The sequence below is a fragment of the Podarcis muralis genome, chromosome 8 (assembly GCF_964188315.1).
Source record: "Podarcis muralis chromosome 8, rPodMur119.hap1.1, whole genome shotgun sequence".
NCBI classification, from domain to species: domain Eukaryota; kingdom Metazoa; phylum Chordata; class Lepidosauria; order Squamata; family Lacertidae; genus Podarcis; species Podarcis muralis.
Genome location: NC_135662.1, coordinates 3,123,030 through 3,149,767, shown reverse-complemented (window position 1 = coordinate 3,149,767; position 26,738 = coordinate 3,123,030). Strand labels below are relative to the sequence as shown.

Below are 26,738 nucleotides of genomic sequence, written 5' to 3'. Positions count from 1 at the left end.
TGTCACCTGCAAAGAAGGTTTTAAGCAATATATTTTTAAATAAATAACATCATCCCAGTGGGAGGCAAAAGCACTTTGAGAAGGGCATGCCAGGAAGGGGCACATATAGTAATAATAATTTTATTATTTATACCCCGCCCATCTGGCTGGGTTTCCCCAGTCTGGCATAGATAGTTCCCCCATCCCTAAGTTGTCTGCTAAACATCCTCAGCAAACTACAACTCCCAGAATCCTTGGCGGGGGGGAAAGCGTAACCGCTGAAAGCGCCCGCAGAACGCGGCCCAAACCTCCTGACGTGAAGGCTCACGCATGCGCACAACGCGCTGGTGCCTGCGTGTGGGTTTATTTGCCCTGCCGCTACTGGAGTTTCCCCATTGGCCAAGCCCAGATTCCGTCTTGAACTTCCCCGTTCCGACTCCTCTTTCTTGATTGGCCAAGCTCCGCTCCTTTGCCGCCCACCCCTTCATTCCGATTGGCGGCTGAGGCGGCCCTGGCTGCGGATTGACCTGAGGGAAAAAAGTGGGCGACGGCCTCCTGTGGACGCTCTGGCCGCCCCCTGCGCTCTATGGCCTTTCCTCAGAGCGAAACGGGAACGGCTTCGGCGCCGGCTGGGCCCGTCGCCGAGCGGAGCGAGCAGGTGAGGGACCCTGCGGCGCCCCCGCCTTCCTCTCCCGCAGGGCTGCCGTTTCCCTGCCGGGTTCCCCCCGGCGAGGCTCCTTCCACCCCCCCGGTCCATCCTCACAACAGCCCTGCGAGGGAGGGCAGAGGCCGACGGGGGCGGGGGGGGGGTGCTGGCTCCGCGGGGAGAGGGGCCTCCGCCGGCCCTCCCAGCGCGGCCTTGGCCAACCTGGGGCCCGTCAGAGGGGCTGCACGGCCACTGGGAGCGGGTGGGAGTTGTAGCGCAACCTCGCCGGGTGCTGGGGCAGGTGGGAGATGTAGTCCAAGCTTGCTGGGTTCTGCTAGGTGCTGGGGTTGGTGGGAGTTGTAGTCCAAACTCGCTGGGTGCTGCTGACTGGTGGGAATTGTAGGGCTACTTTTAGGTGCTGGAGCTGGTGGGAGTTGTAGGGCCACCTCTAGGTGCTGGGGCAGGTGGGAGTTGTAGTCCAGCCTTGATGGGTGCTGCTGGCTGGTGGGAGTTGTAGGGCAACCTTGATGGGTGCTGCTGGCTGGTGGGAATTGTAGTCCAGCCTTGATGGGTGCTGCTGGCTGGTGGGAGTTGTAGGGCAACCTTGATGGGTGCTGCTGGCTGGTGGGAGTTGTAGGGCAACCTTGATGGGTGCTGCTGGCTGGTGGGAATTGTAGTCCAGCCTTGATGGGTGCTGCTGGCTGGTGGGAGTTGTAGGGCAACCTTGATGGGTGCTGCTGGCTGGTGGGAGTTGTAGGGCAACCTTGATGGGTGCTGCTGGCTGGTGGGAATTGTAGTCCAGCCTTGATGGGTGCTGTTCCTGGTGGGAGTTGTAGGGCAACCTTGATGGGTGCTGCTGGCTGGTGGGAGTTGTAGGGCAACCTTGATGGGTGCTGCTGGCTGGTGGGAATTGTAGTCCAGCCTTGATGGGTGCTGCTGGCTGGTGGGAGTTGTAGGGCAACCTTGATGGGTGCTGCTGGCTGGTGGGAATTGTAGTCCAGCCTTGATGGGTGCTGCTGGCTGGTGGGAGTTGTAGGGCAACCTTGATGGGTGCTGCTGGCTGGTGGGAGTTGTAGGGCAACCTTGATGGGTGCTGCTGGCTGGTGGGAGTTGTAGGGCAACCTTGATGGGTGCTGCTGGCTGGTGGGAGTTGTAGGGCAACCTTTAGGTACTAGGACTGGTGGGAGTTGTAGTTCAGCCTTGATGGGTGCTGCTGGCTGGGAGGAGTTGTAGTGCAATCTCTCTGGGTGCTGCTGACTGCTGGGAATTATGTCCAAACCCTCTGGGTGCTGCTGGCTGGTGGGAGTTGTTCTTCTTTGGCGATCCCTCGTAGCCGAGTAAGATTGTCTTCCATAAACACAGTTTTAGAAATGAGTCCGTAAGTGACTGTGGAGGCCAATTCTGGTTCCACACGGCCTTGTAGTCCAGCCTTGATGGGTGCTGCTGACTGGTGGGAGTTGTAGGGCAACCTCGCTGGGTGCTGGGGCTGGTGGGAGTTGTAGTGCAAGTGCTCCGGGGGCTGGGGGAGGTATACTTGTGACTGATGACGTTTTGACTGCGGTATTGCTTATTGGGGTTTGTTGGTTGCTGCTAATTTCTTGCATCTGCCAGAGAATTCTCAACACTCCTGTTCTAAATAAATAAATAGTTGAGATAAATGTTAAGTATGATGGGGAGTCTTCCCACTTCCTTATTCTCATTGCCCAGGAATTACCTGCAAGCATTCCTAAGATTATTTGTTTCTTGTATTCAATGACTAAAGTAGGTTTATTAAATTCCCCTATGACATGATTGTGTAATTTCTTTTTAGGACTGAAGGAATGTGAAGATGACTACTGTAGCTATGTACCAGCCTTCCCATGGGGATAAGAACATGTATTACATCCTGACTGAAAACCACCCTTATGGCAGCAAATTTTTTCCTGCAGGGAGTATGTGTTACCTGAGCGAACAGTCTTACTTGCGGTGCATTAGATTGTCACCCACTCGCTTCTTGAGGGTTGTCATGGAGCAAGATGGATCCGTGGTCACTGTGGATGCTGAAATTCTGCAGCCTTTGCCTGACAAGATGGCTGATTATCTTTCAGCCATCAGCAACATTCATGAACGGTTGAACTGTTTTCTGAACAGGCATGTTCTGGATGCAGCCATGAATGCCAAACAGGGACAGCAAGTCTTTGTGCAACTAGACCATCAGACTTTCTCTGGTACCATCTGCTACATTGGGAAGGTTCATAGGAGCCCTTTACCATCTGGGCTCTGCCCAGTTTACTTTGGTGTAGAGCTGCAGGTGAGGCCATTTATGGAGGTTGTAATTGTCCTGAATTTTTACGGTCTGGTCTGTAATTAAATTTAGGCTTTGAACGCTTAAATAGGCTATACCATATTTTTCGCTCTATAAGACCACAAGACGCACCTAATTTTTGGAGGAGGAAAACAAGAAAAAAAAACATTCTGAATCTCAGAAGCCAGAACAACAAGAGGGATCATTGCGCAGTGAAAGCAGCAATCCCTCTTGCTCTTCTGGCTTCTGGGATAGCTGCGCAGCCTGCATTCGCTCCATAAGACGCACACACATTTCCCCTTACTTTTTAGGAGGGAAAAAGTGAGTCTTATAGAACAAAAAATACGGTAAATTCTTTCTCAGTAATCCATAAGAGAAAAGTACATTGCCTTGCATGTTAGGCCTGAGTCTCTTGTTTTGAAGAGCAAAGTGCTTTGCTTAGTTCACATCAAAGAAGGAGAAGCATTAAATGCTTTCTTTGGGCCAGCCAGTTCAAAATGTCTCACACAAGCTTTTGAGATCCACAAAACCTTTCCTCAGGCTGCATGGTTTCAAAGAAGGAAAAATACGTTATTTTCTGGCTAAGGCATAATAACGTGCTCATTTTAATCTCTTTCCAATCTCTTGGTTACTGTGAAGGGAGTAAGATGGAATTAATGCAGTCACATTAAACAGAAGTCACATGATGGAAGTTTTGAGTTAAACAGTACATGAAAAATGTGCTCCTTTATGGAAATGGAAAGCTAGAAATAAATTTAGTAAGTTTTAATGGGGCGATTCCTGAATTTTATTCAGCTGCATGCTACCTGTATGGTTTTGGGCTTTATGATACATAATAATAATAATAATAATAATAATAATAATAATAATAATAATAATATATTTATATATACCCTGCCCATCTAGCTGAGTTTCCCCAGCCACTCTGGGCAGCTTCCAATCAAGTGTTAAAAACAATACAGCATTAAATATTAAAAACTTCCCTAAACAGGGCTGCCTTCAGATGTCTTTTAAAGAGAAGATAGCTGCTTATTTCCTTCACACCTGAAGGGAGGGCGTTCCACAGGGTGGGCGCCACTACCAAGAAGGCCCTCTGTCTGATTCCCTGTAACCTCACTTCTTGCAATGAGGGAACCGCCAGAAGGCCCTCGGCGCTGGATCTCAGTGTCCGGGCTGGATGATGGGAGTGGAGACGCTCCTTCAGGTATACTGGACCGAGGCCGTTTAGGGCTTTAAAGGTCAGCACCAACACTTTGAATTGTGCTTGGAAACGTACTGGGAGCCAATGCAGATCTCTCAGGACTGGTGTTATGTGGTCCTGGCGGCCACTCCCAGTCACCAGTCTAGCTGCCGCATTCTGGATTGCAACTACAGTTCAGTTTTTCTGAAGGATGGGGAGCTGTCCTGCTCCTCTGAAGGGTATACTTTGGTTCCTACATGATACTCAAATATTTGTAGCAGAAATGGGCTATTCTCTTGTGTCCTCTCTTTGTTCATATCTTGAGATGTTATAACATAACCTATCTGCTGCTTCTCCAGGGTGACGGTGAAGGCAAAGGCCACTGCGATGGTACCTACAATGGGACAGAATACTTCAAGTGTAAAAAGGACTGTGGCCTTTTCCTCCCATGTAACAAACTGCAGTTTGTATCTGCACCAGAGAAGGGCATGGCGAAGCAAGAGGCAAATCCGGACGCAGTTGGGGCCTCTCCAGTGAAAGTGGGGGATACCATCGGCTTCTATTTGGATGATGCCTTCATGCGAGGAATAGCAATGGATGTATTCAAGGAGGAAAACACCTGGATGGTTAAAGTGTGTCCGGTAAGAAAGTCATCACCATTCTGATTAAATCCTTCTGGAGGAGGCATTCATTGAGACAGTAATGTCCTGAAAATAGAGAATGATGATGCCCCCATTTTGGGATTGCGCCAAAAAGAGCAAGGAAGGGAAATAATGCAACAGGTCTCCTCTGCCAGTTGAAACTGATAAATGCTTGCTTGTCCTTATCTGGGCAGATGGATAAAATGGCCGGGTCTGCACATAACACTAAGCCATGGGTTGCTATATTATGATAATATTTTTTGTTTTCAATTACAATCCAATAATAGCTTCATTATAACAATAACAATTTATAATACAGTTATTAATACCAATCGTTCAAATGCCGAATTATATAATTTAGATAAGGTGGCCCCCTGCATGCTAGAATTGATGGCTTGATTATTTGCTTTATTTCTGCCTCCAGAATCTTATTAATTTCCATTACATTCCAGTCATAATAATAATCCCTTATATAACAACTGCAGTACAGTGGTACCTCGGGATGTGAACGGGATCCGTTCTGGAGCCCCGTTCGCATCCTGAATAGAACGTAAGACGCAACGGTGCATCTTCACATGCGCAGGTCGCGTTTTACCGCTTTCATGCATGCGCATGACGTCATTTTGAGCGTACGCGCATGCGTGAGTGGCGAAACCTGGAAGTAACTCACTACATTATTTCCGAGTTGCCACAAAGCGCAACCCAAAAGCGCTCAACCTGAAGAACATTCAACCCGAGGTATGACTGTATTAATTACTTCTATGTGTGTTGACACATTAAATGATTTATAAAACTACTAATGAGGAACTCAAAAGATATTCTTGCTTTTCCTGTGTGTGGCAATTATTCTGTCCGTGGTGTTTCTTCCTGTCCTTGTAAGATGTTATGTCTTTCTTTCCCCCAGTTGTTGCTGTTTCCCATCATGCCTTGGGCGAAGCTGATATCCCATTGTTATTCCAGAAATTTCTCCATTGCCCCATCTTATGCTTCATTGTTTTGCAACATTAACAACTGCAAAAATCACAACCTGTTTTAACCATTTTTCTTCTCAGCCTGGAAAGAAGAGTGGTCTGTTAAACTGCAGATAATTCAGATATGAACCTTATCAGTTCCTTGGCAAGCTCACAGACTCCTTTCATCCTTCCATCCAACTGAAGATAAATGAGCAATTATACTTCCAATTAAATTAAATTCCAAGTCCTCTTAGCGTTATTCAGTTCACTCCGTAAATAATAAAGGATGGGGAAGAGTCAGCTCTAAGTTTCCATTGTAAACCTTTTGCAAAATAGAGCTTCCCTCTCTTTTTCTTTTTTTTACACACAGGGTTCTGTTTGATGTTATATTCCATATTTATAATCCAATTTCTTCCATCCTTGCTTGTGCAAATCTAATTTGAACTCACATTCGGAGGTGGGTTGCCGAATCATAAATGTAAAGAAGAAAACTTTAAATAAAGAAACTGTAGGCTCCCCTCCACCCGTCTTTTGCACCAAATGAAGTCTTATCTCAAGTTCAAACTGTAAAGTCCTTGCAGTTGGTTTTGTTCTGCAGTTTGTGATCTCATCTCTTCTAGCACGCACCCATATTTTAGTCCAATTAAGCTCTAATTAACAGGAGAACCTATACTTCTTAATGGCGTCATCGGAGGGTTTTTGGCAGGCGAAGTGCTTTTGCACTCAGCGCATCTCTGCCTCCCGCATTCCATGCCGGGGTCAGAGCCAGGTACCGAGACGAATTGAGAGTGAAGCCCATTTCCCCCTGTCCTGGGGGGGGGGATTTTCAAGGCTAATTGCCCTCAGTCATCCTTGTTTTTCCTTCTTCAACGTTTTCCCACTGTTGTGGGAGCTGCCTCCCTTAAGGCAGAGCAGAACCGGAAGCCAGTGCTATACTGTGGCTTAACTATGGTTTGGTTTTTGCCAACAAACCAAGATGGACTCCATGGCTTGTTCTTTCTTTGTTTAAACTCCCGCTTGGTGTTGCATGTGAATCGATCACCCTTTCTTAATCATAGTTTGCTTGGCTGCCCCACCCAAGATGCTCACCAAAGAAGCAGCTAGAAAACAATCTAAGCTTTGAAGAAACAAGCTGTGGTTGTCTGTGCGACAGCTTGTGGTTTGTTAAACAAACCATGGCTTGGTGTGAACTAAGCCAATGACATCCATGTTGCATATGTAGCTTAGTAGTAGCTCACATACTTTGTACAGTGGTGCCTCGCAAGACGAAAAGAATCCGTTGCGCGAGTCTCTTCGTCTAGCGTTTTTTTTGTCTTGTGAAGCAACCCTATTAGCGGCTAAGCGGATTAGCGCTATTAGCGGTTTAGCGGCTTAGCGGCTATTAAAAGGCTTAGCGGCTTAGCTGCTAAAAGGCTATTAGCGGCTTAGCGGCTTAGAAAAAGGGGGGGGAAGCGGGGGGGAAATCGCAAGACTAGCAAGACGTTTCGTCTTGCGAAGCAAGCCCATAGGGAAAATCGTCTTGCGAAGCAACTCAAAAACGGAAAACCCTTTCGTCTAGCGGGTTTTCCGTATTGCGAGGCATTCGTCTTGCGGGGCACCACTGTATGTAAAACTTCCAGGTACATCCTTAAATTTTCTACTTCATTTATTTCATAAATTAATACTTCTTGATTGTTTAAAAAAACCAAAACTCAAAGCTGTTTACAGAGAGAATAAATCAATAAATTATCAGGAAGAAAACCCATAAAACAACTTTGTAAGTCATTCAAAGCATAAAATCAATAATAAGCTAAAAACAGATTAAAACATACACCCACATTCTATTTTGGTTTGTAGGAGGAAGAAGGATCGGAAGATGTTTTCCGCATGATCCCCATGGACTCTGTGGTTAAAGAGGAGCTGCTTTCCCCAGGTGACTTAGTACTTCTGTGGTAGCTTTGCTTCTCCATTTCTGGAGGACCAGAAATCTTATTGAGAGCCAGTGTGGTGTAGTGGTTAAGAGCGGTGGACTCGTAATCTGGGGAACCGGGTTCGCGCCTCCGCTCCTCCACATGCAGCTGCTGGGTGACCTTGGGCCAGTCACACTTCTCTGAAGTCTCTCAGCCCCACTCACCTCACAGAGTGTTTGTTGTGGGGGAGGAAGGGAAAGGAGAATGTTAGCCGCTTTGAGACTCCTTAGGGTAGTGATAAAGCAGGATATCAAATCCAAACTCTTCTTCTTCTTATTGGTTCTACTGTGGCATTGGGGTTGGAGTCTATAAGGCTGCTACTGAAAACAATAACATGCACACCAACCACCTTTGTAGTCTGCCTTTTCCACCAAATTATAAGACTCATAGGGTATATTTTTCTGTGTTGCACTCCTCTTAAAACACTGAGGCAGCAAGCATTCTTGAGTGCCTTGCTGAAGAATGCACGAAGGGAGAAGTGAAAATGAGATGGCATTTTGTTGTTTGGAAGGAACCCTGGTCTTCTGATTGCCCTGCACCAACCAGGAAGATGTTCTGCTGAAGCAAAGGCGCATTTCAACACTGATGGGTAGAATGCAGAGGTAAACATACCCAGGCACCCCATAGCAATTCCTTTAGTAGCAGAAAGTCAAGTGCATTGCAGAGTGTAAGTGAGGGTTAGCCTAACTTCCAAAGCCAAATCAGGTCTAAAGAGAATACTAAACAGCCAGACCAGCAAAATGGCTACGTCACTCATAAATTCCTACTCTCCAGCTCCCACCCAGTGTCTTCAACAGCAAAGTAATAAAACGGCATCAAAATGTTAATTACAAAAGTCTGTCTGGCATAATACATATGTGTTGCCTTTCAGGCTTTGAAGTGGATGCTGATTCTGGGCTCCAGGACCAGCCTAAGCGCAAGAGAAGTGAGAGTGGAGAGGATCTGGAAAGCAAGTCACCCTCCCTTGACGTGAACTCAGTGGTACGGATCAACTTGGACAAGGGGAACTCAGTCACGGGGACAATCTGTTGGATTGGCTGTCTGCCTGAAAATCGGCAGAAAATGGCTGGAGTTGAGCTGGTGAGAGTTCCATCCATGCATCCATTCATGGTCTTTGACATCTCTAGCTTCTTCTTTGGCAATCCCTCGTAGCTGAGTAAGATTGCCTGCCATGAACACGGTCTTAACAGTGAGTCTGTAAGGGACTGTGGAGGCCAATTCTGGATCCACACGGCCTTCCACAGTGGGGACATAGGTTTCCGGGTGGAAGTTGATCCTGGTGAGGGTTTTTCCAAGCGTGCCTTCCTCTTGGCACATTTCTCCCTTGCGTCCTGAGTTCGAGCGTCTTCAAAGTCCATGACACCTTTGGTAAAGGCTGTTCTCCAATTGGAGCCCTTGCAGGCTGGTGTTTCCCAGTTGTCGGTGTTTATACTACTTTTTTTTTTAGATTCATGTTAGTGGGATCTAGAACTGTATCACAGGGTTGGGCTATGCAATGGGTAAATTGGCACGCAGTTGACAGGACTACTGGAAATGAAAACCTGCTTCCCTCTCTAAGAAATGGGCTACTACCTTTGGATAGGATACAGTTTGACTTACCATATTTTTCGCTCTATAAGATGCACCCGACCATAAGACACACCTAGTTTTAGAGGAGAACAAGAAAAAAAAATGTTCTCTCTCTCTCTGTGCAGTGCCCCTTCAGCGAAGTGGCAGGAGAAATGGAGCTCCTTCCATTTCTCCTCCCGCTTCGCTGAAGGGGCGCTGTGCAGAGAGGGAAAGCTGCGCAGCGGCTCTCCAGCGAAAGCAACATGAAGCCTCCGGAGCACAGCGGGAGGAACGCTCCTGCTGCACTCAGGAGGCTTCGGGCGGCTATCCCTGAAGCCAGGAGAGCAAGAGGGATCGGTGCGCGCCGATCCCTCTTGCTCTCCTGGCTTCAGCAGCCTGCATTCGCTCCATAAGACGCACACACAATTCCCCTTACTTTTTAGGAGGGGAAAAGTTCGTCTTATAGAGTGAAAAATATGGTACTTTCCTTTGTATAAAAAACCCCTGAAGGAGGCCCCTAACCGGCTCACAGATCCTTGTATGATCAGTGAAACAGTTGGTCCTTGCAAGTTTTAACCACTCTCAGTTCCAACCTGATAATTGCCACTTGCCCAGATTTTAAGTTGTCTGAATTAATTTTAAGATGTATTTTAATTAATTGATGTCTGTTTTTTTGCATATTGTGTTGTTTTTATGATGTTAGTCGCTCTGAGCCCGGCCTTGGCCAGGGAGGGCGGGATACAAATAAAATTATATTATTATTATTACTAGAGCCAAGAGTCTTGAGGTGGGTAACTTAATTGCGACAGTTTGACTCTTAGTCTTTTCGGCAGCCTTTGGTACCACTGATTGAGAGGTGTTGGTAACTCAACTGCAGAGCCCAAGAGGGATTTTAGTTCTTGTCTCTGATAGGAAGAACAGAGAGGATGGTCCTGGCACAGCTTCCCATGTGGAATCCCCCGGAATTCCCTCTTGTTCCTTTTCCTTGTCTGTGAGACTGCTAGGGGAGATTCTGACCAGGATGCTTGCCTGTCTGACTGAGAGATTTCACCCTCCCACACAGGATGAAGATAAGGGCGTTTCCGATGGCGAGTTGCAGGGGGTGCGCTACTTCACTTGCCCCCCAAAGCGTGGCCTCTTTGTGAGGCTGCAGTCGTGCCAGCCAGACATGCGCTTCCAGTCCATCAGCCACACTTCCCCGGAGTCCACAGAGCTGAGTAAGTTCCCTTCCTCCACTGAAGATATACCGCGGGGAGGATGAAGTGGTCCATTTGCAGGTTTTGACCAGTCCCCCTTCCCTCTTTCTTTCCCTTCCCATCATGGTTTGTTGCGTCATGTCTAAGCTAAAAGAAAAGAGGCATATTTTCAGGAGCAGAACGTTAGAGGTGTTTTTAGAAAGAGGAAGTATCTATCTGTTTCAGGTGGACTGGATGCTCCTGCTGTCCTAAGCAACTCGCCCCCTCTCAGGGATGCTGTGGCCGTGAATGTCCTGGAAGGGCGGATGAGGGGGATCCAGGGCCACTGCAATTCTTGCTACATGGATGCTGCACTTTTCAGGTAGGTGGGTCTGCTTGCTTCCTTTCCTTCCCCCATACAAGTGGGTCCCTTTTGGAAACCACATTAGGTCCGTTTAGTTAATGGGAAATAGCCCCCTTTGTGCACCTTCAGGGACTGTGCTTAGATCCTGAATAATTGCGTTTCTCTTCTCATGGCTCAAAGTCTTTGTAGGGCATGTGAACTGCACTGTCAAATTCAGCTTGATGGGGAAAATCTATTCTCTGCCGCTCATGCTGTTGCTTCGATTTCTCTCTGTCTCCATGTCAGTTTTTTGTTTTGTTTTAATCCCCTACTCTGGAGTGTTGCTGCCAACCTAGCAAAGTTACCAAGTGCGTCCTCTCTCACCACAGCCTCTTCTCCTGCACCTCTGTGTTGGATTCCATGCTCTTCAAACCCTCCCTCCCACCTGATGGGCACGTTCAGAACATCCTCCGGGACAAGATAGTCAACCCTCTCAGGCAGTGAGTAGCTAAAGGGGTGTCCTCCTGACCAACGGGAGCAGTCCACAACTCAGCTCTGTTATTTGCCCCTTTGTCTATCTGCAGTTTTTGCAGGTGCAGCTTTCAGTGTCACATGCTGAATTCTGCATCCTCGAAGCAGAGAGGTTCCCCTTCTATATAAAAACCAACAAAACCCTCCGCAAAGTTTCTAGTTCCCATAGCTCTGCAGTAAGCTTCAGAGCCTGGTGAAATCTAAGAAGCTGAACAGGGTGGATTCAATGGATTTCAGAAGCTGCAACTTGGGTTTCTGTGGAGCTCCTTGTTTCTTCCCCCATTGTGAAGCAGAATGTTGTTGTTGTTTAGTTGTGTCCAACTCTTTGTGACCCCCTGGACCAGAGCACGCCAGGCCCTCCTGTCTTCCACTGCCTCCCGCAGTTTGGCCAAACTCATGCTGGTCTCTTCGAGAACACTGTCCCACCATCTCGTCCTCTGTCGTCCCCTTCTCCTTGTGCCCTCAGTCTTTCCCAACATCAGGGGATGCAGAATAAATGCTGAAGCAGAATAAATTCTGCAAAATAAGCAAATCTATATTAATTTTATTTATTAATCAGCAGTGTCCCCTTGGCATTTGGGATTTTGGGGATGGGTCATGCATTCATGCAGACCATGACACGATTCCCTCCTCTTCTCAGGAAAGGATTTGTTGCTGCTAGCAATGTGATGGACCTTCGACACCAGTTGACTGAGAAGGGAGAATGTTCCAGCTTTGCCACTTCTGAGAAAGGTGTTTAATTTCCCCCTCCCTTTGGGGTCTCATGCTCTGGTGCACTTTGATGTGCTACTAAGCTATTCCAGTATCAGATCCCTGCTCAGCCACAAACCTGACTGGTGGAGGAGACTGCAATAGGTCACTGTCTCTCTCAGCCGGCCTAACCTACCTCATGGGTTTTTTTGTTGGGGAGAGCAGGATAAAGATGGAACTGCTAGAAATCCCAAATTGGATTCTTTGCAAGACTACAATCAAAGACCCTGGGTGGGCGTGGTCCTCCTTCCCTTTAAGCTTTTGACAAAACTTAAAGAACTACCTGGCCAGTTTGGTATGGCATCGTATGAGAGCTGGTATTTGCTGTGCCAAGCCAATACTCCTGGCCTTCATTGGCTGCGGGACAGTGGGGAGTCCTGTATCCTGCAATGACAGAAGACACAAGTCTCCCCCGCTTTTTGGCTTCATTTTCTCTGTGTTCTTGCTCTGTTCTTAAGTGATGGAGGGGGCTAGTTACCCACCCCACCCGCACCTGCCCTCCTTCGTTTCTTCTTCCACTGTCGGAGGTAGGAAGCCTCCGAATACCAGCTGCTGAAGAAGAAAGTGCTCTTGTGCTCGAATCCTAATTGCGGGCTTCCCAGAAGAGGCATCTGGTTGGCCACTGTGGGAAAAGGACTCTGCACTGAATGGGCCACTGGCCTGACCCATCAGACTCCGCTTATGCTCTTATTTATACAAAAGATTTGCCCGTGTCTGACAGCAGCTGGAGAAGAAGGGAGCAGCGTGTCTGATGTGGCGTTTACTTTGCCCTTTTAGACCCTGAGGAGTTTCTCAATCTCATCATGCATCACATCCTTGGGATAGAGCCACTTCTGAAGCTGCAGTAAGTTTTCACCCCAAAGAGCTGAGAAATATGGGCTGCATGTTTCTGGAACTAGGAAGAAATAATCACATTTCAAAGGATCTTGTGCCTCAAAGGGAGTTGATTTGGGTGGCTAGTGACTTAAGGTGGTAAAGGGAAGCTGTCAAAATACCTCCTTGTGGTCAGGGGAGAAGGAGGAAAGGGGCAGTGCCTTAGGCCTGGTGGAGCAGGAGTGACTTGTGGCTCTTGAGATGTTGCTGGATTATCAGCTTCTCCAGCCCCAGCCAGCACTGCTAATTGTCGTGGATTTGTAGTTCAGCAGCAACTGGATGACCCAAAGGTTAACCACCCCTGTGGCAGAGGAAAATTGTCGGGAGGAGCACCATTGCTAACTATTTTTATTTTTACTTGGCTAGGGAATTAGTGTTCAGCTCTACAAGTGTGTGTTGATTTGAAGTCTAGAGAGCATCAGGTGTTGATGGAGGCAAACCCAAGTTCTCCAGGTCTCTAGCTGACCTTACCCCAAAGGCAGGAGTTCGTATGCCTGCAGTGGCTCAGAATGGGGAAGCCTGGCTTCCACCCAGCCACACCCCCTGCACCCCATAGTGCTCAGAGGGAATGGGGAGGAGCCTAAGAAATTCATTTTCCCATTGCACCGTTGAAACAGCTGCCCGTTGCTCTAATAATTCCTTTTGTGGGGAGTGGGGTGAAGCATCTGGATAGCCGCAGAGGAGTCACCTGCCCATCACTTTCAGGTCTGGAAGGCTCAAGGAGCAGGAGTGCTACTGCTACCAGATATTCATGGACAAGCAGGAGGACTTGGTGGTGCCCAACGTGCAGCAGCTGGTAGAGCATTCCTTTCTCTCATCTGATCTCAAGCTGGTGGAGGTGAGTCACTGTGACCCTTTTGGTTGCTGCTTCTCTGTGTGTTAACATTCTGGCTCTGCAGATCATGAGCTGAGCCTGTCCAGGAGGGTATCTTGGTTAATGGTGTCAAAAGCTGCTGAGATATTGAGCTCAATCAACAGGGTCACACTCCCCCGTCTGTTTCATGGTTATCCATCAGGGTGACCGAGGCTGGTTCAGTTCTGAACCTGAACCCACATTGTAGGACATCTAGACCAGGGTTTCCCAAACTTGGGTCTCCAGCTTTTGTTGGACTAATCCTCCCATTATCCCTAACTGGCAGGACCAGTGGTCAGGGATGATGGGAGTTGTAGTCCAAAAAACACCCAAGTTTGGGAAACCCTGGTCTGGGTAATTGGTCTCATCCAGGAATACCAGCAGTAGCCCCGCCGCCTTTGCCAAGAATTGTACTGAACTTTGAGCAGGCACAACTTCACATGTAGAGATGAGGAAAGCTTGCTCTGCAGCGGTGCCCTCTTCTACACAGCTTTGAGATACAGGAAACTGCTGGGCTTCCCATTGCAGTTCAATTTGCTATGTGGCTATAAGCAGATAGACTGCCCTTCCCTGACCAACGGCCCAACCCAGATTCTGCATTGTGTGATTGCTTGGAAACTTCTGGGTGCAGAGCAAGTCCTGATAATGTGGCTTCCATTTCTCCCTCTGCCTAGATTCCCTCCTGCTTTATCCTCCAAATGCCCCGTTTTGGGAAGGAATACAAAATGTTCAGCAAAATTATCCCCTCCTTGGAGCTGGACATTACTGACCTGCTGCTGGATAGTAAGTTATGGGCATCCTACGGTAGGGGTGGGGATGTGGACGCAAACGTATTCTAGTTCCCTTTACCTAGATTTGTCATCCACTTCCTTGGAGTGACACGCTGCAATAGCACTGTGTGAGACTGATGGCAGTTCAGAGAATGGATTCATTGCTGTGGCCTCTATAACTGACCCAGGGTTCATCGGGAACGTCCTGGAATTAAACAGTGAGAGCTTCTCATGCCGGTCCATTCGTGAAGCTCCCTGGCTAATCCTTCTCCCTCAGCCTACCTTTCATCATCGGGCAGTTGTGAGAATAAGTACAAGGAGCGTTCTTAAGCATTTTGTAGGTGGTTCAGCTTGTTTGTCAGGAAAGATCCTGCTGTCCTTCTTTCTCCCGGAGCCTGATTCAGGCCTAGAGGCTGCTATTATAGAATCATAGAATAGAATCATAGAATCATAGAGTTGGAAGAGACCACAAGGGCCATCGAGTCCAACCCCCTGCCAAGCAGGAAACACCATCAGAGCACTCCTGACATATGGTTGTCAAGCCTCTGCTTAAAGACCTCCAAAGACGGAGACTCCACCACACTCCTTGGCAGCAAATTCCACTGTCGAACAGCTCTTACTGTCAGGAAGTTCTTCCTAATGTTTAGGTGGAATCTTCTTTCTTGTAGTTTGGATCCATTGCTCCGTGTCCGCTTCTCTGGAGCAGCAGAAAACAACCTTTCTCCCTCCTCTATGTGACATCCTTTTATATATTTGAACATGGCTATCATATCACCCCTTAACCTCCTCTTCTCCAGGCTAAACATGCCCAGCTCCCTTAGCCGTTCCTCATAAGGCATCGTTTCCAGGCCTTTGACCATTTTGGTTGCCCTCCTCTGGACACGTTCCAGTTTGTCAGTGTCCTTCTTGAACTGTGGTGCCCAGAACTGGACACAGTACTCCAGGTGAGGTCTGACCAGAGCAGAATACAGTGGCACTATTACTTCCCTTGATCTAGATGCTATACTCCTATTGATGCGGCCCAGAATTGCATTGGCTTTTTTAGCTGCCGCGTCACACTGTTGGCTCATGTCAAGTTTGTGGTCAACCAAGACTCCTAGATCCTTTTCACATGTACTGCTCTCAAGCCAGGTGTCACCCATCTTGTATTTGTGCCTCTCATTTCTTTTGCCCAAGTGCAATACTTTACATTTCTCCCTGTTAAAGTTCATCTTGTTTGTTTTGGCCCAGTTCTCTGTGCTAGGATATCTGTGTGATCTAAGCAACAATATACCATTGTGGCTTGGAAGCTGGCCAGCGGAACCACACTAAAGATCGCTTAGCCATTTCCGGGCCCAATTCATTTCTCAGTGGAAAGTGCATCCTGTCCTGTAGGCAGGCTCTGAAAGGTTCAAGGTGTGATCTATGGTCTCCCACTGTAGGTCCCAGGGAGTGCTTTGTGTGCGGAGCTGTGGCCACTCAGGAATGCACAGCGTGCTTCAAAGACAAGATGTTTGCAGACACCGGACTGAAGCAGTACTGCGATTCTTGCTGCACTCAGGTACCCCCTTTTCATTTGTACCATAGTGGGAAGAAATTTCACGTCTAAGGCCCCAGATTCATGCCTGCTCCTCCTGAGACTTCAGGAAAGGAGTGAAGGAGCCCTCTTCTGTAGAGGAACGCACTGACGGACTTGGTATACACCGGAGGGTGGTTAACCAACAGCCTGTGGGCCTTACTTGGCTCCCCAAAAGCATTCTAGTTGCCCCTGAGGGCCCTCTCCAAATTTGGTAGCAGTATTTATTTGTTTAAAATGTTTTCATAGAATCAGAGAACTTTAATCATTTTTCTTCACTGTGAACGTTCCCTTTGTTCTGTGGGTTCTGCAGGTGTTACTGCATGCCTTGGTTAGGGTGGATGTGGATTTTCTGAGAGCAAAAGGGATGCTAAGCCACAGTTCCTTGACCGGGGCTTGTGGACTTCCTTTCTTTAAAAGCACAGACCACCTGATGGCAGCAGGTGCTCCATTCCACGTGAGCCCTCGCCACCCCTTTAGCTTTACTGTCTTGTGGCTGCTTGCAGGCTCACTCTCATTACCAGCGCAAAGCCCATCAGCTGACAAAGCTGCACATCCCCGAGGAGTTCTGCAGGGTCAGCCGCCTGGGCAGCCTCCGGGTGCCTCGGGAGAAACTGGAGCTCTTTGCTGTCCTCTGCATTGAAACCAGTCACTATGTCTCCTTTGTGAAATACGGACCAGAGAAGGAGAATTGGATGTTTTTTGACAGCATGGCAGATAGGCATGGTAAGTCTGTGTGCTGTTTGAACAGGTGCGTGCATGCCTCCCCCCGAAGCCCAAAAAAGCCACAAATGCATTTAGGGATGTTGTTTCGATGTTGGGAAGGGGATTGGCTCATTTAATGCAGGGGTCTGGGACTACGATTCCCATCTTCCCTGGCCATTGAACACGCTTGAGGCTAATGAGAGTTGTAGTTCAGCAACATCCGGAGGACCAAAGGTTCCCCACACCTTGTTTATAGCAAGGATGGGGAACCTGTGACCCTCCAAATATTGTTGGATGCCCCAGCTCCTATCAGCCTCAGCTAGTGGGGCAAATTGTTAGGGATGATGGGAGTTGGAGTCTAGCAACAGCTGGAGGCCCACAAATTCCCTGTATCTGATTGAAAATGTCAAAATTGAGTAGCTACACAAAAGCAGTTCTGTGAGCAAAGAACACAGTAGGAAGAGTTAGGTTTGGCATAATGTCACAGAGATAGCCAGTAAGTCACAGAGTTCGAAGCTGGAGTTAACTCTTTATTAGCAAAACATGATCTTCACAGACTTGGCTGAGTTTCAGGCCTAATGAGCACAGCAGCTCATGGCCTGTAGGTCCTACTGCATGAAATCAATTTCCAAGACTAAACGTCCTCGCCTCCCCACAGCCCTCTTATGCCACCTCTCCAGAGTTTCTTCCAAGCAATCAGAGACTGCTCCTGCATGCAGCCTGCCTATGCTCCTCCTGTTTCATACCTCTCCTGGTTCTAGGGGAGGGGAGCTTGTTGCAGAAGGATGGGGGAGAGACACCTGTGACTCAGCTCTCCCTCTCAGCCCCCCTCATCCCACTCGCCTGCTTCTGCCTCCGATTCTGGACTCCTTTCTGTCACAGACTGTCCCTGGTCACTAAGCCCCGTTACCCTTTCAGCTTCTGACACCTCCTCCTCCCAGTCTGCTCCCTCTGACCACTCATCACCGTCCCATCACCACTCCCCGGGCTGCTCTGAGCCTTCTTCCCTTGGGGTTCCTCCCGCTATTCATCTGTGCCCAACCAGTCCATGACACAAATAATTCCTTGCTTCCTGAATCAACAAAGTGCTCCTCTTTCATTTCTTGAAGGGCAGTGATCTCTCACGAATGACACACCCATCCCAGTTGTGTGCCTGTGCAGTTGCAGAGGTTGACCAGTCCTGGCTGCACAAGGCAGGGGGTCGTTCCAAATGCACCCAAGGGGGTTCACCTAACCAAAGGACCCTCTTTTCTGTCGGAATCTCCACTACGACCGAGCTGGAAAAGCTCATCCTCTGGTCGAGTCTTTCGGAATCTCTTCCGACGTGATTAACGACCTGAGCCTTTGATGAGGCTCCAGGCACGTTTCCTCATTACGCAGAGTATCCAGCATGCAGAGAAGGACAAGAAAATTTGAGCCACATTGCTAGGTTTTATTTCTAACTACGCGGACTGAAAAGAAAAATACCGGTACATGCTCTCTCTGTGAAAGCAGAGAGCAACTGAAACAACGGAACAGGAAATCAGTAACATCACATCCGTCTCCTGTCTTCTGTGAGACTTCCAACAGCCTGGAATCTCTGGAATGCAAAACAGAGTCTTGTGACTCTAAGCACTGCACAGTGGCATAGACAGAAACTAACATCTTCCTCTCTTTCCCGCAGGTGATGAGGACGGCTTCAACATTCCCACTGTGACTCTGTGCCCAGAGGTTGCCAAGTACCTGGAGATGCCCGTAGCCACCCTGGCCATGCAACAGCCCCGGGACATGGAAGGAGTAGCTAAGCGCCTCTTCTGCGATGCTTACATGTACATGTACCAAAGCAAGAAAATGGCACTCTATAAGTGAGCGGTGGGTTGCTTCTTGCAGTGGAACAGAGAGGAAGGGGCTCCGACGCTCTTCCACTGCGCTGTCTCTCACGCTGTTTACAGAATCGCCTCTGGAGAATGGAACCAGTGAAACTACTTTGCCTGGGGCAGGTGATTCAAACCTGCGAATCTGGGCTTGTCAGAAATGTGGGACTAGTATTGGTGGAGCAACCTCCCCTCTCAGTTCCCACACTCCTTTTGGTAAGGGCTACAACTCAGGAAAACGCTGAAGCTCAAGGCTGGGCTTGCACAAAGACACTCTGGTCTGTGCACCAGGAAGTGGCCTGTCTCAGGGTTTCACCTCAGCTGGGTTCCAAAAACCCAGTACTCTTATTCTGATCATTCCTTCTCCTTGGTGGGAGAGGTGGGAATTGAATGTCTCAGGCAAGAAGCTCTTCCTGCAGTAAGTTCTGGGTTTGACCTGGAATCCCTAGGGAATAGCAGACTGCCCCTCCTCTGCACACTTGGTTGTTGGCGCGGTCCTTTGCCATCTGTGGCAGCCCTGTGCGCATGACTTGCACTTTTAAATTTGTGTAATTTGTTTTAGATGGTAATTGAGGCTTCCTACTGAAGCGCCTCGATGACGTGTCTCAGGCAGGATAAGCACTTTGGAGAAATACCTTTGGTTTGGGGAGAAAATGGCCCAAGCGTGTGGAGATGGCTCTCTCGCGCCTTCTGCTTTTTCAGCCTTTACAACTTTCACAAGGAAGCGTGGCAGCCAGGGCTGTGGACTATATACACCCATCCAGAACAGCAGGTGCCCAGGCAGTCTGGTGACTCCTGGGGAATGGCCTGGCCTGCCTTACTGTGAATTCAACAGCACTGTTATTAAACCTCCTGCGTGAGCCGTCCTTGTAGAGCACTGCAGAGCTAAGAGAGTAAGTGGTTAAGTTTTTGTTCCTCCTGTTCAAGGACTCCTGCTTCCTTATGCAAACTGGCCTTTGTTAGCCAGATTTCCTGTGATGGTTCCTAGAAACCTAATCCTTTGGACTTCCTCTTCCCCCTCTCAAATTCCGTGATGGTATCTTGACAGTTCATCTCCTGTGGGTTAGAATGACCCCCCCCCCCGCCCCACTCTCTCCCCAACCCACCCCCAAGTTGACATATCTTCTTGGTTTCCATCTCTAAATAGTTTGGGTTTGGTGTTTCAGACATTCTCCCAAGTATATTGAGCAAAGAAAAAATAATTCTCTTGCAGAAAAAGCACAGGGATTCTGTATTCTATGTGAATTTTACAGAACAGTTGGCATTTTCTGTCTACTAAATATTGTGCAATAAGATTTTGGGTAGGGAGAGGACAAAGTGCCTTACATGTGACAGCATCTGTGTGACCTGTCTAGCCCTTTTAAACGACTCTCCCTACTTTGTATTTCTAAATCACCTCTGCTGAGATGTCCTGTTCTGCAGCCTGAAATTATAAAGTATTACAGCACTTTCCAGTAGGACATTGCCTTGTTGGGGAAAGAAGCTTGTCTGACACAGAAATCCAAGAGGTTTTGGTGTCTGCTTGGGCTTCTACAAGCAGGAAATAAGATATTAGCAGGAAAGTAATTTATCAAAGTTTTCGTGTTTATTTGGTAATAGCCGGGATTCACCTTGTAACAGTCCCTTCGCTTCATTGAGGCCTAGCTTGAGAGACCAGCTGCAGAGATTGTGCTTGCATTATTTAAATTCTTGGAATCTGTGTTGGCATTCTTCTTTCCTCTATTTCTAGAACTTATATCACCAGCTGTATCCAACTGCCCCCGCCCTGCCTTAAAAAAATCTCAAAGTGGACATTTTTGTATTTAATGATGTCAATCTCTTTGTAAAATACGTTCTCCAATAGAGCCTTCTTTTCTGACTTGGCTGTGTTTGCTTTATTTCCCAAGAAATGTCTCATACCCAAGAGTCACCAAGGAAAATGTTCTACAAGTGAATGTCTTCTGTGTTGCCCATGTTTCACGAATGCAACACAGCGATCAGGAAGCTGAGGCCCTCCTGCTGCTCCTAGCACCAGCCAGAATGCTAATGGGCAGGGATGATGGGAGTTGTAGTCCAATAATTCCTCGTTCCCCACCCTTGTTCTAAAAGATGTCGATGGGAGAAAACAGTGGCGTGGAAGTTTATTTACACATACCCCAATTCTGCGTAGGGCTGAAAGCATAAGATTTGATGCTCATCCCTTGTGGGGATTTATCACCTCTTCAATCCTCATCAAAGGATCATTCTGGCAATTTGAGAAGGACCAGCCCCAACAGGGTGTTTGACTATACACACGTTTTGTTTCTATGCGTTCCTTTCCCCACCCCTTTGCCACTGCCAAAATCGGTGGGCTGATGGGAGGGACAGAAAAATTGGCTCCTCAGCTGGTGGAAGGGGAGGCTAGTCACCTGTTTGTGCAAGAGAGAGAATGAGACAGATAAAACAAGCGATGGAGCCAATGGCTGACTTGTGTCAGATGGTCACAAATTTGTAGGCTGAATGAGGCCAGGTGTTTTTGCCAGTGCAAGAATCCTGAGGCTTCGGCAGCCAAGTGGATGTTTGTGAAGTTGAAAGCACAACCGCACCCTTGACAGGAAGAGGAAAGAAGCCAGACAGGCAAAGCACTTTTCTGTATAAATACTGGCTAAATAGATTTTATTTTCATACAAAGGGTACATGGGTCCCTCCCCAGAGTGGAACTGGAAGGGACGTCTCCTTGCAACAGTGCTGCTGTATTTGCTGGCACTCTTGTGCTTGTTGTGCCCTCCCCTCTTGGTCGGGGCGAATCTCCCCACCCTGCGTAAGCAACCCTCCCGCAAAAGAAGCTTCTGAGTTGGGTTCTTCTGACTGGGAGGTGGATTCTACCTGCACACTGAGACTGAGTCGTGCTCAGAAACTTCACCTGCTCCCTCAAGCCTTTTCCTCCATCGCCCCATGTGGTCTGCAGCCCGTCCGGCAACCGTGGTACTGAAGAGCTAGGAAGTCTCCAGGTTCAAAGGCATGGATGGTAGGTAAACTGGAACTCATGGCTCTGGCCAAGGTGAGGTTCGCTTGTGCCCTCTCTCGAGCCCCGTGAAAATTACAAAAGAGACAACCACTGATACTAGGTTTTGAAATTAGTCGGAAGAATCTGCTTTTGATGATGTGAACATGCAAAGGGTCAGTATCACAGTTAACCCAAATTCCCTTGACCGGCAGCTACTGCAGAGGCCCAGCCAGCCAGCTGCCCAAGTCGTCATCTTGCAAACTTACAGCACTGACCATTCTCTTTTGAGCCCCTTTCGCTGGGCAAAAGGTTCCTACATTGTAGGGGGCTGGACTATGAATCCATAGGGGAGGTTACGCACGAGTAGGAAGCACCACACCCTTGCTTTCAAGGCAGGGCTAGGCAAAGGGATTCAAGTTTGGTTCCCTGCAGGGGGCAGAACCTATTGCCTGCTTTGAGACAACAGGGTTTTAAATGTGGTTGTTGTGGTACAAGATCTCTCTCCCTGCCCTTCTCTGGCCAAAGTAAGTGAAAAAGGGAGTTAAAGCAATGCTATTCTGGTGGCCCGAATGAGAGAACACAAGCATTTCCATTCTGGATCAGGCCAAGGTCTCACCTAGCACAGCATCCTGTTCTCATAGTGGCCCAACAAATGAGCAGGATTCGATCACAAGAGCTCTCTCCCCTCCTGTGAGATCGCAGAAACTGGTCTTCGGAAGCATTTCTGGCTCTGACCGCAGAGGCAGACCAGAACCATCATGGCCAGCAGCCATCAATAGGTAAAGGTAAAGGTACCCCTGCCCGTACGGGCCAGTCTTGACAGACTCTAGGGTTGTGCGCCCATCTCACTCAAGAGGCCGGAGGCCAGCGCTGTCCGGAGACACTTCCGGGTCATGTGGCCAGCGTGACATCGCTGCTCTGGCGAGCCAGAGCCACACACTGAAAACGCCATTTACCTTCCCGCTAGTAAGCGGTCCCTATTTATCTACTTGCACCCGGGGGTGCTTTCGAACTGCTAGGTTGGCAGGCACTGGGACCGAGCAAGGGGAGCGCACCCCGCCACGGGGATTCGAACCGCCGACCTTTCGATCGGCAAGCCCTAGGCACTGAGGCTTTTACCCACAGCGCCACCCGCGTCCCATAGCAGCCATCAATAGCCCTCCATAATTTTGCCTAATGCTCTTTTAAAGGACCTTCTGCCATAGCTCTGATCTGTGCCCATGGAAGGAAGGAGCCAAGATGGGGAGGAAGGAGGAGCAAGCATTCCAGGCATGGAACCGCCGCCCTTCTCAACACCTGCAGGGTAAATCTGCAAGGTTGAAGTCGCATTAAGTCTCTGGCTTGCTGCATTTCGCCTCCGGCCCTTTTCCAGCAGCCGAGAGAGATTTCCCCAGCATGTCAATGCTTATCCTTGCTTTGGAATGCATGTTCCGTTTTCTCTTTAAACAGCCAAAGTTGGAATCCTCAGCCTGCTTGTGACAAAATATTCTGGGGTGTGGCTTGTGCAGAGTTCCTCGCAGCTGCTTCTCTCTAGCTTTGGCACCCACTTATCTGAAGGAAGACAATTCTGCTCTTCTCTCCAAGCTTCTTTTTTTGCACCCCGCAGCTCCAGGCCCTATCAGTGCTTCGTGGTGGTCATTTCTGCATGGTCCTGCGAGGTCCTAAAATGCCCCCACCTCTCCACCAGACCCTTTTTAAAGAGCTCAGGACATCCCTCACACCACAGCAAAGGAACGGGCTGCAAAGATAGCTCAAACAGCAAGCGTTTGGCAGAATGCAACTACCCACCCCACCAATAAATCTGGTACTTGGGATCTTCCTGGTCTCTTCTTCGCTCTCCTTGCCAGCTTCTCACAGCCACCTTCACCTTCCCTCTTCCCTACAGGCCACAACTTTCCTGCACAAACATCACTGGGCGAGGAGGACTCCCGCAGACATGTCCCACTCCTCTCAACCTGGTTTGGGCAGCAGCGATTTCCCTGTGGCTTCAGCCCTTTTCGCAAACTTAACTCTGCCAATTCGGACTTATTTCGCTACCTGTACATTTGGACTTTCTGCGCAAAGCTTTCCATTTCTGCGTACAGGCCAACTTTCCCCATCAATAAAACTTCACCAGAACCTCTCCTAAGACCATCTCGTCACTCAAACAGGCCTCATAGTAGCAGCAGGAGCTTTCTGCGTTCCCATGAAGCCTGTGAGTTGGGAGCTGCCACTATAAGCCACAATGATTTGGGGGAGTCACTTGCTCGTGGGCTCAATTCCAGTGCGTGTAGACTTTTGGCAGAATTCCACCCCCCCAGCATCAGGCCCTGGGTTATGCTTCTAAAACGGCCCAAATTCTGCAATTGGTAGGAAGGACACAGCCGTTGGGGTTTGCTTTATCGGTGTACGTGATTCTACTGCAGAATCCCTGGGATTCTTTCCCTGGGAAAGAAGGAAGAACTCACTAAGGTGAATGGTGACGTCTTGGCTTGCCATCCTGCTAAGGGACAGGGGCAAGACATTGGACATCTCCTCTGAAACACAGATTCTCAAAATGCAAACGTTTATGGCAGAGCTTTCCAAAGGGTGTGTCGCAACACGTTAGTGTGCTGGCTGCAGTGTGTAATGATAATAATAATTTTATTATTTATACCCCGCCCATCCGGCCGGGTCTCCCCAGCCACTCTGGGTGGCTCCCAGCAGAGGACTAAAAAAGGAATAAAACTTCAAACATTAAAAACTTCCCTATACATAGGTATAGATGTCGCACGACTGCTCCCGGTGTTGGAAAGGGGTTAGTTTAGGCTTGCTAAAAAATTGAATTAGTGTGTCGCAAAATGATGCATGTCTAAAAAGTGTGCCACCGACGTGCAAAGTTTGGAAAGCTCTGGTTTGGGGACTCCTTCCGAACAGAGGAAGGGAAGTTTTCAATTCGACCCACCACCAAAAATGTGGGGCAGTATTTTTACTATGATTTACTGATGTGCTCCATAGCTTCCCTCTCTCTCTCTCGGCCAGTATGAATGTAAAAGAGACAGCTGGGGGTAGGGTGGGGGTCTCCTACCACATGTCTGTTCCTACCATGGCTTGCCCTGTGGTGTGCTAAGCCCCCAGCGAAAGAAATTACAGGAGTCTGCCGACAGCTAAAGTAAAAATGGTGGCGAATTCAGAGGTTCCTTCTCAAACAAATGACATTTCTCAGGGCTTGCTTCTCCCCCCAGTGCCTGCAGGCCCTTTCCCTACTTCCATTTGAAGACACTAATAAGGCAGCCAGGCTATCAAGGCCAGATGGTGCAAAGCCACGATCGCAGTCCCTGGGCCAACTCCCTTCCTGGTGTCCGAGATACAGCAGGAGAGAGCCTACTCTCTGCAACAACAGGAAACACTGGGGGGATATTCTCGACTGAAAGGCAGCGGGAGCATGGGAACTTCCTCCCTTCCAGCAATAAATAAATAAATATACCACGGCCGCCGTATTCTGTGCTGTGCACGCTGAATGGGAATAAGCCCCCTCAAAATAAACGAGATCTATCCAGGATCAGGCCAACGGCCCATCTGGTCCAGCCATCCCGTTCTCACGGTGGCCAGCCAGATAGACGCCCCTTGTTTGAAACCCGCAAGCAGGATTCGAACACAAGACCTGTATTCTTCCCCTCTTGTGGCTTCCAGCAACCGGTACTCAGGAGACCACTGCCTCCGAGACAGAGTGCAGCCATCATGACAGCAAGGTTTGCGGTCAGAGAACTTTTGTGCTTAAGGATGGAGAGGAGCTCGCTCGCTGTGAGGCACATCGCAATATGCCTCTCGGGGGGGGGGGTGAATCTTGTTCCTGCCCCCACCAACTGATCCTCCTGCTCATTAACCTTTGATGTCTAACTATCACCCCACGGGATCTATTTTTCTCAGCTTCCTTTTGCAAGTCCTCTGCATCCAGCCGTAATTTCCTCTGTCCCAGATTCTACTACTCCAGGTTTTTGGCCTCTGTAGGTTTGAAATGTGCGGGGTTAGGTGTGGGAACTGTCCTGCAAAGTGACACCAGGGACTTCTTCCAAGCTGCGACCATAAAGCGGCCAGGATTAAGCGGGGGGTGGGGGGTGGAATGATTAAATTAAAAGTAATAAAAAGCCCAGCTCCTTCGCTACGGGTTAAAATTAAGCTCAAGCAAACTTTTCGACAAGGCCCACGTCCGACGTCCGTAATGGGGCCTGCGGGAACTTGGGGGGTTTCCATCCCCGCAGGTGGTCAGTCCCCTCAGATTCCTGCTTCCCATCACCCCTGGGGGGCGCTCTTGCTGTGGCGGCCTCAGCCTCTGCCCGCCCGGCACCAGGAAACCAGCCAGCTGGGACTTGGGGCAGCAGAGAAGTGTCTAGGCAGTGGCTGGTGGGAAAGGCCATTTTGGGGCTTGGTGGGGAGAAGGAAGAGGCTGCGAGTGGCACGGGCGAGCCAGGGACGCTGGCCTTGCTTCAGTTCCGCTTGTTGGCCAGCTGCCGGTCTCGCTTCTTCTTCTCCATCAACCTGCGTTGGGGAAAACAAGGAGAGTGATAATGGGGACCTGCCTAAGCTAGATGGCTTTCAGGCAAAATTTCCACGATCTCTGCTGTGTCCCCAACTCCATACTTCTGTTAGAAGCTGGTGAATGCCCAATTTCAACTAAAGCGTGGTGGGCTGCCCTAAAACATTGGCTCAGGATTTCAGTGTTTGATCTAGGGAAGGGTTTGTACCAACACCTGACCAATGAGGAGTTTGTCAGCAAATGGCAGAAAACCATGGCTAGAAAAGCCACCTCTATTGGTCTGTCACCCCCCCCCCCAACTGTATTACCTGGGTTATGAAGGCACCCAAAAGATATTAAAGCAAAGATTATGGGATAATGCACACAGTGACTTGCAATCTCGATCACGCGCAGTCTGTAGTCCGCTGGCAGTAGGAGTACAATATGGGTATGTCTTTAAGTTAACATCTTACATTAAAAACCTGACAGTATCAAACTATCGAAGGCTTTTCGCCAAAGCCAGACTAAATGTCTTTCCTTCTGCAGTGTTGGATGGCAGGTTGAGAGGAATTCTCTACCAGGACAGACTTTGCTCGTGTGCTCAAGACATCGATTCCATAAAACATATTTTGTTGCACTGCGCAAAATATGAGCAAGCCAGGGCTGAACTGATTCTACCCTTACTGGTACCTTTCCCGGGAATGTCAGAGG

The 26,738-nt window shown here is 48.7% G+C and overlaps 2 protein-coding genes across 3 annotated transcripts in view; one reads left to right on the top strand and one right to left on the bottom strand.

Annotated features, from left to right (window-relative positions):
* Nucleotides 1-493: 493 nt before the first annotated feature.
* Nucleotides 494-20,446, top strand: LOC114600187 (ubiquitin carboxyl-terminal hydrolase CYLD-like). Of its 2 annotated transcripts, none has more exons than XM_028736025.2 (15): nt 494-637; nt 2,436-2,915; nt 4,449-4,730; nt 7,520-7,595; nt 8,504-8,712; nt 10,244-10,397; nt 10,602-10,737; nt 11,088-11,198; nt 11,870-11,961; nt 12,757-12,823; nt 13,558-13,690; nt 14,380-14,488; nt 15,897-16,015; nt 16,537-16,756; nt 18,399-20,446. In XM_028736025.2, the coding sequence occupies exons 2-15, from the start codon at nt 2,454-2,456 to the stop codon at nt 18,581-18,583; spliced, it is 2,355 nt and encodes a 784-aa protein (XP_028591858.2). In that variant the 5' UTR covers nt 494-637; nt 2,436-2,453; the 3' UTR covers nt 18,584-20,446. The 2 variants fall into 2 exon arrangements, with proteins under 2 accessions (XP_028591858.2, XP_077788807.1); XM_077932681.1 differs by lacking the exon at nt 494-637 and adding an exon at nt 1,942-1,962.
* Nucleotides 20,447-25,666: 5,220 nt separating this feature from the next.
* Nucleotides 25,667-26,738, bottom strand: part of LOC114600186 (1-phosphatidylinositol 4,5-bisphosphate phosphodiesterase gamma-1-like) — a 75,117-nt gene continuing 74,045 nt past the window's right edge. Inside the window, exon 31 of the mRNA XM_028736024.2 lies at nt 25,667-26,050. Within this exon, the coding sequence (XP_028591857.2) occupies nt 25,999-26,050 (52 nt within the window). The 3' untranslated portion in view covers nt 25,667-25,998. The remainder of the gene's footprint in view (nt 26,051-26,738) is intronic.

Excerpts from the sequence above, each read along its gene's own strand:
- LOC114600187 (XM_028736025.2), top strand. The coding sequence starts at position 2,454 with ATGACTACTGTAGCTATGTACCAGCCTTCCCATGGGGATAAGAACATG. Across the intron at positions 12,824-13,557 it reads GAGCCACTTCTGAAGCTGCA|GTCTGGAAGGCTCAAGGAGC; the intron begins GTAAGTTTTCAC and ends CATCACTTTCAG. Across the intron at positions 13,691-14,379 it reads CTGATCTCAAGCTGGTGGAG|ATTCCCTCCTGCTTTATCCT; the intron begins GTGAGTCACTGT and ends CCCTCTGCCTAG.